Consider the following 12,802-nt stretch of genomic DNA (forward strand, 5'->3'; position numbering starts at 1 on the left):
ACAGCTAAGACTGAGGTTGAGACTGAAGCATCACCTTTTACAAAAAACTACTGAGCCATTTAAACTTGATTAAAAGAGATTATTAATTGGCTATTAAATAAAATGCAGCCTTCAGTATCTTAAGCATCTTCTCAATTAATTCTATTTAACACGGCTGCTACTCTGAAACACTGAGTACTGCATTTTTACATACTAATAAGAAATAGCAGCAGGTATTTAGTTTATTTTCTTCACATAATTTTCCAGGCCATCCTTACTATGAATAAGACATTTTATGGGACTGTGGAATTTACAGTGTAAACACAGAAGGATTCAATGGCTCAGCAATTGGAAATCAATTTGTCACACACAGTGTAAAGATACATAGAGCACAACTATTTTCTTGATTTTCATGTTCAGTACTCCACGCACTAGAGAAATAACCAAGGAATACCTTTGAAGTATGTTTGAATATTAGTTGTTGGGTGGTTTGGGTTTTTTTTTTTTTTTTTTTAAGTGTATTTAGTAGTGGTCAAGGCCACCAATCTAGACCGTAATAGTAGTAAGCTCCATCAGTTACAAACTAGCACAGCTTTCTTTTTTAGTTGTAAAACTTTCCTGTCAAACTATATAGCCCTGTGCCTTCTTCCATTTCCCCCTCCCCAGAAAGGGTGACCGTGGACTCACAACTTATTATGATTATTTGTCTTTTCATCTTCTATATAGACCATCTCTTACCACCACTCTTAGTATTTAGTTTTTTTATTTGTGTAATATTTTGAAGGAGGTAAAAATTAAAACATGACGACTACAGTTTGTTTTCAAGATCTTTTATAGTACCCACTTTAAAATCACAAGCCACCAGAGTACAATCTGGAAGTGTCACAGGTGAAGGTTCTTACTTTGCTATTTGACAAAGACCGCTCTTTCTAGGGCCTGTAAGAGGAACACAGCCTCTCAAACCCTCCAGTCTGTAATCTGGCCCAGAGATCCATAGTGACTTGTCGGGGGGGGGAGGGATCATCTTATAAAGGCCAGGGATCTATATAAAAGTTTCAGGCCATTCTCAATTTCTGTAGAAGTCAAGAAATTTTTGTTAAAAGCAACCAAAAACAATTTTTTTTGAACTGGTCTTGTGCTTTTTTTTTTTTTGGGGGGGGGGGGGGGGACGGACGGACGACACTTCTTTAAGGTAATGAAGGCAATCTGAACTATTATTCCTCAAATTCCATTTCTCTTTCAAAAATGGATTTTTCTTTTTATATTTTATCACAGAAATCCCAGTGATATCTTGTCTGATCTTTCCTGGAAGACCTTCTCAGAAAAGGTTAAAAGAACAGGAGTACTTGTGGCACCTTAGAGGTACTCCTGTTCTTTTTGCGGATACAAACTAACATGGCTTCTACTCTGAAACCTGTCAGAATAGGCAAAGTTCACAGCAAACCATCTTCGCTCAACAGGAAGGCTGTTAAACCACTAACAGAACTATCCTTTATCCAAAAGGTTAGCCAATAACATTAACCAAAAACAGACAAAAAACAAAAAATATTCTAAACTCTGAGTTTGTCCTGTGGAGGAGAGAACTCAAGGTAAGATCAGAGTTGGTTAATACATGCTGGCTAACTCCAGTCTTTTTTCCTAAAGGTGTGTCTACAGTATAGATGCTGTAATGCATACACTTCCTATGTCTAAGGAAGGGCTTTTGATCACCTCTCCCAGAGGCAGTAGCAAAAATCCTGCCACTGACTAACCATATCCTTACCAGGGGTTAGACAACCTATAGTGCTTGGGGCATGAAATTTTTCACTGCCCCAAGTAATGTAACTAAATGGATCTAATTTTTTAAGAGCAGACTAGGCTTCATACAGGGCAATCTTTACTTATAATCCCTATCCTGCCGAATTTCAGGATTCATCTACTCTGGGGATTGTACCCACCAATGTATCTGTATGGTAGAAAGCCTAAGCACAGACATGTGAAACCTCTACATGTTGCTGTTTGCACTGGTACAACTTCTCTGTTCAACTTGGGCTTATAATATCTTGCCTATCTACACCAGGGGTAAATACCAGTGCAGCCAAATCAGTGGTTGGTCATTAATTGCTTAATTAGAGCAATTCCTTACAAAAGCCTCATTGAGCTCAGGGGCTGAGCTCCAAGTTGTGTGATGCACCCCTTACCACTTAGTGCAGCAGTTCTCAACTGGGGACTCCACAAGTCCTTTCAAGGGATCCAAGGAGCCCCGCGGCTGAAACCTAGACCCTGAGCCTTAGCGCCCCCTGAGGGGCTCAAGCCAGGAGGCACAGGGCTCAAGTCCTGAGCCCTGGTACTCCCTGTAGGGTAGAAGCTGTGAGCCCATGGGCAGAGTTGTGGACACAGAGGGCATTGCCTCCCTCCAAAAAAACCTACAGAGCAAGAGCACAGTAGTCCTGGGGGCAGCTCCACACACCTTCCCCTCTCTTCTCCCCGCCCCCTGGCCAGGTTGGAGGTGAGAAGCTAGAGGCGATGTAGTGGCAAACAGCTCCCTGGCAGAATTTCCTATATAGGTTGTACTGAGCATGCTCACCCAAACTCAGCAAGTAACTGCTACTGGTGAGAAAATTTGCCAGCTGCTGTTTTTGCTGTTACACCAGGCAGTGCGGAGAAGCTGCTGCTGCTCTGCCTGGTGCCATGGAGCAGGCAGACGCAGCATTTTCTCCTCTCCTGCTGGTGCTCTGGGTTAAAGCTGCTCCTCAGCTCCCGAGTCCCAGCCCCCTTTCCACCCAGGTTGGGAGACCCAGTTCCGTGGCTGACAGACCCCTCCAGGAACACAGACCGCAGGGTACCCCTCCAGGCACACAGCCCCTAGTACTCCTCTCCTACACCCTGAGCTACCCCCTGCCTGCACAGAGTCCCAGGTACCCTGCTCCCTGCACCCTGAGCTACTACCCCACTGCCCACACACAGCTCCTAGCCAACCCCCTCCCTGCACCCACAGCCACCCCGTGTGCATACAGCCCCAGCTACCCCCCCTCCCTGCGCCCTGAGCTACCCCCTTGACCGCACACAGCCCCTAACCACCCCCTCCCTGCACCCTAATCGGTTTTCAAACTTTTTGAGCGAAGCCCATACCTTTGAGTTATAATTTTTGGTTACACCCCCCCCCCCCCCCCCACGCCAGACAGGCGGTCTGCTGAGGTGAGTCAGGAGGAGGTGGCACTCCCTCCCTGGACTGCTGACCTCTGCCCCCAAAATAGAAGTCAAACTACGCCTATGTCTCAGGCCCCTGCCCCAAGCCATCTCCCGCTGGACCTGGAGTTTTTATAGCACGTTGAGGGGGGCCTCAGAGAGAAAAAGGTTGAGAACCCCCTGACTTAGTGCATACTAGTGTTCCCACCCAGTCTATGGCCACTAGAGCTGCAGGAGGGCTACAGAAAAGACAGGCAAATTTAAGGCCTTGTCTATGTGAAGCTTGCATCAGTTTGCCTAAAGAGGTTCTTTAAAAACCAGTTTAGTTAAACTAATGCAAAGCCCTGTGTGCACATTGTTAAACTGATTTTAAACTTTGCTTACAGAGGTGTACTTACCAATGCAAGCTAAATTATATAAATGAGGTTTAAAATCAGTTTAAGTATGCCCACATAGGGTTTCTGCTCTGGTTTAACTAAACCTTTTTTTAAAAAGCACTATTACTTGAACCAGAACACGTCTATGTTTAGACAAGGTCAAAGAAAATAGTTCAGGCAAGTTCTAACCAGTTGCAACTATCACAGGTTCAGCTGCATCACAGAGTCTTCATGTGCCATTATAGAAGTGGCAACAGAAACCAATGCACTGTTGTCTTGTGAGTCTACAGCCACACTACTCTACCACCACTAAAATTCTCACTCATCTTAATGGTGTTTACTTTGAAGTCTATGAAAACTCAGGCCTGGTCTACACTAGAAAATTAGCTCTACATAAGTACACTCAGGAGTGTGAAAAATCCACACCCTTGAGCAGCACAGTAAAGCCACCCTAAATCCCGGTGTAGACAGTGCTAGGTCTGATATAAGAATTCTTCTGTCAAACCAGCTGCTACCTTTCGTGGAAGTAGACTACCTACAGCAATGGGAGAATCCCTCCTTTTGGCATAGGCAGTGCTTACACTGAAGCGCTACAGTGGAGCAGCTATGGCACTGTAGCATTTTAAGTGTAGACAAGCCCTCAGCCCTTACCTACTCTAGGATTTCAGCTACTGGGATTGCTGCACCAACACAACTTGTAGCACAGACCCATGCAGCTCATCATCTGTGAAGTATTACACGTGATATGCACTTCTGTAGTTTAACACCAAAACTAATGTTTCTGCAGTATGCCCAATCTCAACTCTTAAGACACCTAACACTCAAATCCAAGAGTGGGATTTAAAAAAAAAAAAAAAAAAAAAACTTTCTGAAGAAATTCTGGAATTTTTGCAAGCTTCTCAGATTTTAAAGGAAACCCAAGTTTTATTCTCTCTGGAAGTCATATTTGATGGTATTTGGAGGAATTGGAGGTCACGTAAAATAAGTTAGCAGGCTCAACCCAAATTCTAATGCACAGGCACTTGCATTTCTCAGCAAGGGAAGACTGACACCTTACACTACCCAAACTGGTATAGATGTCCCAGCAGAACACAATCAAGAACGAATTGAGAGAGACTGAACATCCCTCATATCCCTAAAACTAGACCCTCCAAAACAAAATAAGATTGAGGCATATTGGCAGTTATCTGTACGAGCACTGTAGTATTTAAGCTTGCAGTGCCACTACCTATTCTAGAACATTTCACTTTCCAGCACTGAATCAGCTCTTCACCACAAAGATATACAACTAGCTCAATGGAAAATTTTGCTTTTCCACCCCTAATTTTAGTGACATTCCTATGGCACTCACTGCCACAATTTGAGCCCATTTATGCAAATTCAATTTCTCCATACTAGCTTAATCTTAACTTATTTGAACATGCCACGTGAAAGTATTTACCTAACAAGCGAGATAACTGAAATGAAATGCAAGTGATAATTGGAAGTATTAATTCTACAAACAATTGTTACATGTGAAAGTGTTATTTTTCAGAGAGAAGTGTACAATTACTAAAAAGAATGGGGCAAAATGTAGTTTACATGCAAGCCATGTCTCACCTCATAATAACTTAACAGCCCAATTTTCTTTAACTAGGAAGCAGAGCTGACTGTACACATGTCTAATTTTACAACTTTAATGTACAGATGTATGTAAAGTGTATTCAGGAAAAAAAGAATACATGCATGAAAAAGACAGTCCAATGTGATTCAACGCACTCATGGAGTGCCATAATAGTTGTTCTAAATAAGTGAAGTATACAACAAACTGATAAATGAAGTAGACTAATGAAATACTCAGACATTGGAAAAACATATTGCTTTTAGTTAGCAGTGAGCTTTGGCCACTGACATTCCACAGTAAAAAGAGAGCCTCTACCTCTACCATGCTATTTAGTTTCTGTATTGGATTTCTTCTACTAACCCAAATTGCAAGATAGTTCAAAGTCCTACTCCCAACTCATTAAATAAATCTTATTCAAATTCTTCAGACAGAATCTCATTACCCAGAGCAAGCAGAACTCTATTTACCCATCTGTGCTTTAAAATTAGTACAGACCCAAAGCCAAGCAGAAAATTTAAAATAAAAACGTGGAACAAACTTTACATATTCTGAAAATGAAAATACGCACCCCAACAAAATATGTTCTTTAAATAATCACATTTCAATACAGAATGTAATCTGAGACATTTGTTTAATGCCAGTACTAAAGCATGTAGTTAAGATTTGCTTGATGCGTATTCTCCTCTATATTACCTCCATTTGATTACACAGTATTTGCAAAAATCATTCAATATTCTAACTCAGGGGAGGGCAAACTACGGCCCGCAGGCTGGATTCGGCCCATAAGGGCTTTCAATCCAGCCTCAAGCTCCGTGGCGCAGAGGGGCTAAGGCAGGCTCACTGACTGCCATGGCCCCATGCCACTCCCAGAAGCGGCCGGCATGGCATCCCTGAGGCCCCTGTGGGGGGGGCACAGGGCTCTGTGCACTGCCCTCGCCTGCAGGCACCCCCCCCCCACAGCTCCCATTGGCCGGGAACAGTCAACAGTGGCCAATGGGAGCTTCGGAGTTGGCACCCACAGGCGAGGGCAACATGCGGCGGAGCCACCTGCCCTGCCCCACCCCACCCCCAGGAGCCACTACCGGGCATGCTGGACACTTCCAGGAGTGGTGCAGGGCCAGGGCAGGCAGGAAGCCTGCCTTAGCCCCGCTGCATGCCGCTGCCACCCCTGAGCCGCTCAAGGTAAGCAGTGCCAGCTGGAGCCTGCACCCCGAATCCCTCCTGCTCCCCACACCCCAACCCCCTGCTTTGAGACTCCTCCCGCACTCCCTCCTGAGCACCAACCCCCTCCCGCAATCCCTCCTGCACCTCAACCTCCTGCCCCAGCCCTACATTCATGGCCCTGCATACAATTTCCCCACCCAGATGTGGCCCTCAGGCCAAAAAGTTTGCCCACCCCTTTTCTAACTCAACCAGCATATTTGAAATCACATTTCAAAAGTTACAATCAAGTTTCCTATCACAGAAATAATATTTTCACCTATGTTCTCTTGGAATACATTATAGAATACCATAGATAAAATTTACACACATGCATGGCTAAAAACACCATTGCAGAGTTCCACTAACTTCCGTCTACTCCCTCTTTAAATATAACTTGGGATCATCTTCTCTTTACAACCTTTAACTGGGAACAAAGATGGAATAAATTGTCTTTTTCTTATATTCTTATTTAGGCAAATCAGATAATCCACAAGATTCTAATATTTTATTTTTTATTATTGTTCTAAGTGTTAAATATTCATTAAGATTAGTTAATTTTAGAATATCAAAACAATGTATCCACACAAAATATTAATATGAGCAGCATTACAGTGAAAACTGCCTCACACTATGATCTTGCTCATACTAGCACCTCCCTTCCCCAACAACCCACCATTCTCCACCAATTCTGGGAACACAACTATCATTTGGGCTCAGACAACCACATTATAACATATCCACACTTGTACTTCACAAGTTAGACAACACTGGTTAAGGTGTCCTGTCTACTCTACCACGCGTCGTTGCTAACACTAGTGGAGCTGAATGGTAGGAAATTTTAGGGAAAAAAAGTCAGTGTAGTGAAAAAGTGTAAACAGCCTCAAATCCTGCATTTACAAAACAATGAACACAAACTGAAGTCAAGAACATCATTGCTCATCCCTCACATTTTAAAGTAAAAACTGATACACTACTATACTGCTATAACATATCAAGCAGATTGAACTAAAATGCAGCATACGTTTTCAGAGATACAGTAAGCATAATATTTAACTATTTGGTGTTGAAAGTACTATCAGCAATGTGTACTTTGGATAACATTTCTAACAACATCCTGTGCCACAAGAGCTGTAAGTTTGAACATTTGCAAAATGTGCTTCACTATGAACAGCATGGTACTTAATTAGCAAGTTCCTGACATAGTTCAGAGCAATTTTAAACATCCCGTTTCTTTATCGCCTCATTTTACAGCATTTCTACCTAAAGTTGCATGAATGCAGTATAGTAAAGTAGCCTTTGGAAAGAACATTTTAATATTGACAAACAAGCTTCTCGGAACTACAAGTCACAGTCCATCAACAACTAGGCCTTTTGAGATAGCTTGGTAAGGATTCCAATTGCAAGTTTTGGTATTACAATCAAAATCAGAAAACTCGAAAATCAATTCTAAAAGACTTATACAGTGGGTCAAATCAATACAGTCATTTATATTGTACCCATCACTTGCCATCTGGCACAACTTAAATATCACATACCTTCCTCAACATTCACAGCAGAAAACTGCAAAGAATTGTAGAAAAATGGGCAGTAGCTTACCGTTCTTACATTAGTAGTGTTTACTCATAAGAGTTGTCCCATTTATACACTACTAATGCAAGTAAGGGACGTATATCAGACCTCAGCATACTAAGAAGTGCCTTCATAAGTCTGAAGACGTTTACAATTTGTTGGAGTGCCTAAAGCTTGAACAGAAAAGGAGGAAGCACTCCTCTATATTATAGGTTGTTGTGATTTTTTGTTTTGTTTTGTTTGGGGGGGGGGTTAGGGAGGTGCAATGTAGAATATTATGTTCACCTCACATTGAAAAGGTTTTAAGAAGTCTGCACAGATCGAACACCTACTTTTGACTTTAAAAAAAAAAGCCTCACCTCTGTTTCTCAGTTAAAAGAATATTACACAAAACAACCAAAGTGGACACTTCCCTGAACCAATCACTTAAAAAAAAAAAGGGGGCGGGGAGGAGTGGTAAGGACCTGGTTTATTCTACCCAAATATTAATGTACTGAAGAATTCTGAAAACAGCTTAAAGATCAAGTCATCCAATGCTACTACAAAAATCTGGTCAAGTCACAAAAAAACCTCATCTCATTAATCAAAGACAGACATTTGAAAAAATACTTGAACTGAGAATCATAGAATCACAGAATAACAGAGTTGGAAGGGACCTCTGGAGGCCATCTAGTCCAACCCCCTGTCCAGAGCAGGACCAATCTCAACAAAAGGAATCACACAAAACCATGCCAAGCTGCAACTGAGCTATTACTAGCTGAAACTGAGTTGATATAGAATATCGGGGTTGGAAGGGACCCCAGGAGGTCATCTAGTCCAACCCCCTGCTCAAAGCAGGACCAATCCCCAACTTTTGCCCCAGTTCCCTAAATGGCCTCCTCAAGGATTGAACTCACAACCCTGGGTTTAGCAGGCCAACGCTCAAACCAGTGCTAAAGTTACAATAGGACATATTTAAGCACACAGTGGTAAATGCAGACAGTTTTTTCTTTTACAGAATTTCTGAAAAAATGTAAGATAAAAGAAAAATCAGATTAAAAACAAAACTGACAGTTTAGTGGTTTTAAAATGTAATTACTATAAATACGATGTTCAGTAGCCAGGAATCCTGTCCCAACAAGAGATAATTTTTTTTTTTTAAAACTGTCCTTCTGAAATTTTTTTAGATACACACATCACTTAAGCACATATGTACACAAACTCAGGCTGTATCTTGAATTTTCCAGCCATTTCTTGCTAGATGTGTACACACTATCATAGCACATATGATAGTTTCCATCTGCACCTGAAGTGCTCAAAAAAAATCTAGACACTAAGTTCAAGAAATCATTGCCCTAACAATGTAGAATAAACTAAATACAATTGATCTCTGCTATTATATACTGCACACTCCTTTTAAAGTGATTATTCATAGATTGCATTTAATCCTGAATTAAAATGTACTCATTAAGAATAATATACAGCCACACTTAGGAAATTTCAAATTTTAGTATCTTGACAAACTATCATTCAACTCACTTTATGTAGTATCTTGCACCTTCAAAAGTATATGCTTCTTCCCAACCTGTGGGTAAGTCTAGAAAACAAGAAGTGATACATCATAAATTTTATAGATTAGACTAGCGCAGAGTTACAGCAATGTGCATACCTGGCCAATATGTACCTTTGTCTACACAGAGAAACAAAATACAAACTGTTAAAGTTTTTATATAGAGTCAACAAAAAAATTGTTTGGGCTTAAACCATTCCCTGTAGTGTGCAAACAATATAAATGGTAAAATGTAAATTAGATTAGCATTTTCAGAAGTAGTAATTCAGGTAAGGACATATGTAAGCCCAGAAGTGTTCCTTCTCTTTAAACAATAATTAGAATTGTTGCAGGCCTAATCTTAAAAAGTATTAGTTCTAAATTACTTGATAAGGTAAAGATTTAAGCAAATCAATTTACGAAGTTCTGCAGTGCATATAAGTCACATGCATCCTAACAAGCATGATATCCTCTTAAAATACACCACAGAAGATATTTGGTTCATATTAGCATAGGTATATCACTAAGCACTGTCCCTAAGACACACACCAACTTTTTTGTAGTGTTGACAACTCTGTTCAACACTGCATGAAAATACATTCATCTCACATCTAGGGCAGAAAGAGATGACTTATTTTTTCCCCTCTGTTGAGTATCAGTTTCCTAAGCAAAATGAGTCAACAAGGCAGAGGCCCCATCTAGAGAAGTAAAATCTTCATAGAATAAACTGAGGACCAGATTTTTAAAGGTATTAGACACCTGAAAGTCTACCTACTACCTACATGTTTAGGTGCTTAAATACCTTCTAATATCTGTCCCCGAGACTGTAAAAGGTGGGGATTTTGTGTCGACTTAAGGGAATAAAGGCCATCTACAGATGCTTTGGATTTTTAAAACAATTCATTTTCAAAGCTAAGACAAAACTATCCAGTCTAATGGGTCTGTTTCCTTTATCCCTCCAGTCTGCTTTTTCACTTCATGATATATCGCAGTCTCCTCTAGGAAAAGAAAAATCTATAGAGAGTCTTTTGATAAAAGAGTAGGGGAAAGTATGGACCAACAGGATGCCTCTCCAGCGTAAACAGGAATGGCCATCACATGGAGAAAGAGCAAGTCTCCCATAACGGAGTTCTCGCAAAGCAGATACTTAACTCTCAAGGGATGTGGACTTTAAAGACGACAATTCCCTGCTAACAGTGTGAAATATTTGAATGACTTTATTTTTTTGCAAATGTGCATGTAGATCAGTTATTCGGTCACAATCCCTCCTTAAGACAGAGACTTCAATTTAGGTTACAAAACCAAAATCAGCTAAAATAAGTTACAAAATCCTGTCTATATATGGGAAATGAATGAACAGATGTGCACATGAAAACAGAAAATACAGATACAGGTTTGTTTGTACATGATACTGTATCTGTTATCATACGTACATGATACCACACAGAAAATATTTCACACTAACGTTAAAAGAAAATTTAAGTTTACCTGCCAATAACTCCCCAGTTAAACCAATACCTGAATACTTCATAACAAAACTATTTCCTCTGAAAGAGGATAATGGCAAACAAGAAGGTAGAAATAAAAATCAAGCATTTAGGTGATTAGGATAAAACATCAGTGATTCAATAGAGCCATTAACAGTTATTTAACAAGGAATTCATGTGTGACTAGCAGCAATGTCCAACAGCAAATGTACCTCATGTACATATGGCCCTTTACCCCTTCATAGTGGATTTAAGATAACTTCTCAGTTAACATAAATGCTAAGTACACAGGGGAAGAGCATGAAACCAATGGTTCTACTTCCTGCATTTCAAAGGCTCATGGTTATAACTCACAGCTATTCACTGCAGATAAAACTGTAGGGAGATTTAAAATCAGAAACCCACTCCCCCAACTGTTCCCAACTCACAGGAAAAGAAGAAAGGGGAGGGAGTATAGTCAATGTTTTTCAATAACCCTGGGTGATATTTTAAAATAAAGAACCTCTTGAATACAAACATGAAAGAGGAATACTCCAATAACTTGATCAGTTACAGATTCTCCTCTTCTCTCCCCCATAGTTTACACGAACGAAAACAACTGCATTTGTAAACACAGGCACAGCCTCCCAGTGGCATTTGCAGCCTGCGTGCAGTTCCAGCAGTGGGAGTTTGGCTCTGGGTCTCCAGAGCGCCTGCTGAAAATCCTCCTCCTCCAGCACCTCCTTCTGCTGCTGTTTCTCCCGAGAGGAACAAACAGCAGCCTCAGAGGAGATTGATTCCACCTCCACCCCCAAATTACTCCTCAGGCTTCATCCCCTTTTCCCTCCTACCCATGCCACCTCTCTGTCACTTAGAAACACGCACACGCTCTCAGCCTATATTGGAAAAAAAGCGGGGGGTGGGGTGGGGAGGGGAGGTTTCTAGATGACTATACTTAGTGGGCTCTCCCTAGGCATTTCTCGTACACCTATCGTAATTCCCTTTAGGTGCCAAGGTCTCGACAGGAGGGATGAGGAAGCAGCGCCGCTGGGGCGGGGTGGGGGGAGGATGCAGCGGTGAGGGCTCTGACGGGGGAGTCGGGAGAAGGCAGCGGTTGTGGGGGGCCGGGGGGGGGGACAAGAGGCTCCGGGGGAACAGAGAGGGGTGAGGCAGCTCCAGGGGGTGGGGCCAGGGGCGGGGGTAGGGGTGAGGAAACGGCTGGGGTAGGGGGGGGAGAGGCGAAGGCTCCCGGGGGGAAGGGGAATCTGCACTCGCAGGCGGCGGCGGCTCCCCAGGCGGTCGCTGCCCCGGCGGGGCCGTTACCTGCGCTGCGGCGGTGCCCGGTGATCACGGCCTCTCCGGTGTGCGGGTGCAGCCAGGTCGTGCTCTTCGCCTCCTCGCTGCGGGGGTGGGGGGGGGACACACACAGACACCGGGTCAGTCAGCGCCAGCGCCAGCCCCGCCAAAGCCCCGCGCCCCGCCCGGCCCCCCGCACTCACTTGATGAAGAAGAGGCGGCCGCCCTGGCTGATCCCGTAGCTCCAGTTGCCGGGCAGCGAGCACAGCCGCTCCGCGCTCAGGTCCGCCATGGCCGAGCCGCCGCTACCGCCACCAGCGCAGCCGGGGAGAGGTTGGGGGGGGGGGAGGGGGCTACGCGCGGCCACGAGCGCGGGCGCGTCACCGCCGCCGCCAACACCTATGGGGGCGAGAGGAAACCGCACCAACCGCCCGGCCCCGCCCCTGCCGCCGCGGGGACGCGCCCGGCGTCTTGCCTGCGGGGGCGCGCCTGCTGTTGCTGCGCCCGGGGCGCCCTGGCGCGGGGCGGGTCCGCGTCCTGCAGGGGGCCTGACGAGGGGCGAGCGCCGAGGCGTTCACACGCCGCTGCTGGCCGTGGGTGCCGCCGCTTCGGG

General features: G+C 43.6%; 1 protein-coding gene across 24 annotated transcripts in view; it reads right to left on the reverse strand.

The window, feature by feature from the left end:
* The window catches only part of PLEKHA5 (pleckstrin homology domain containing A5), a 260,673-nt gene extending 248,115 nt beyond the window's left edge, over positions 1 to 12,558 (reverse strand). For 18 of the 24 annotated variants that reach the window (XM_048827466.2, XM_048827553.2, XM_048827389.2 and 15 more), the window contains exons 1-3: positions 12,393 to 12,541; positions 12,217 to 12,293; positions 9,418 to 9,475 (exon numbers count right to left, since the gene is read on the reverse strand). In XM_048827466.2, the coding sequence (XP_048683423.2) occupies positions 9,418 to 9,475; positions 12,217 to 12,293; positions 12,393 to 12,481 (224 nt within the window). In that variant the 5' untranslated portion in view covers positions 12,482 to 12,541. Of the gene's footprint in view, positions 1 to 9,417; positions 9,476 to 12,216; positions 12,294 to 12,392 lie in introns of all 24 variants that reach the window. The other 6 variants (XR_007353551.2, XM_048827506.2, XM_048827497.2 and 3 more) reach the window with 4 other exon arrangements.
* Positions 12,559 to 12,802: the final 244 nt, after the last annotated feature.

Source organism: Caretta caretta, chromosome 1, assembly GCF_965140235.1.
Source record: "Caretta caretta isolate rCarCar2 chromosome 1, rCarCar1.hap1, whole genome shotgun sequence".
NCBI classification, from domain to species: domain Eukaryota; kingdom Metazoa; phylum Chordata; order Testudines; family Cheloniidae; genus Caretta; species Caretta caretta.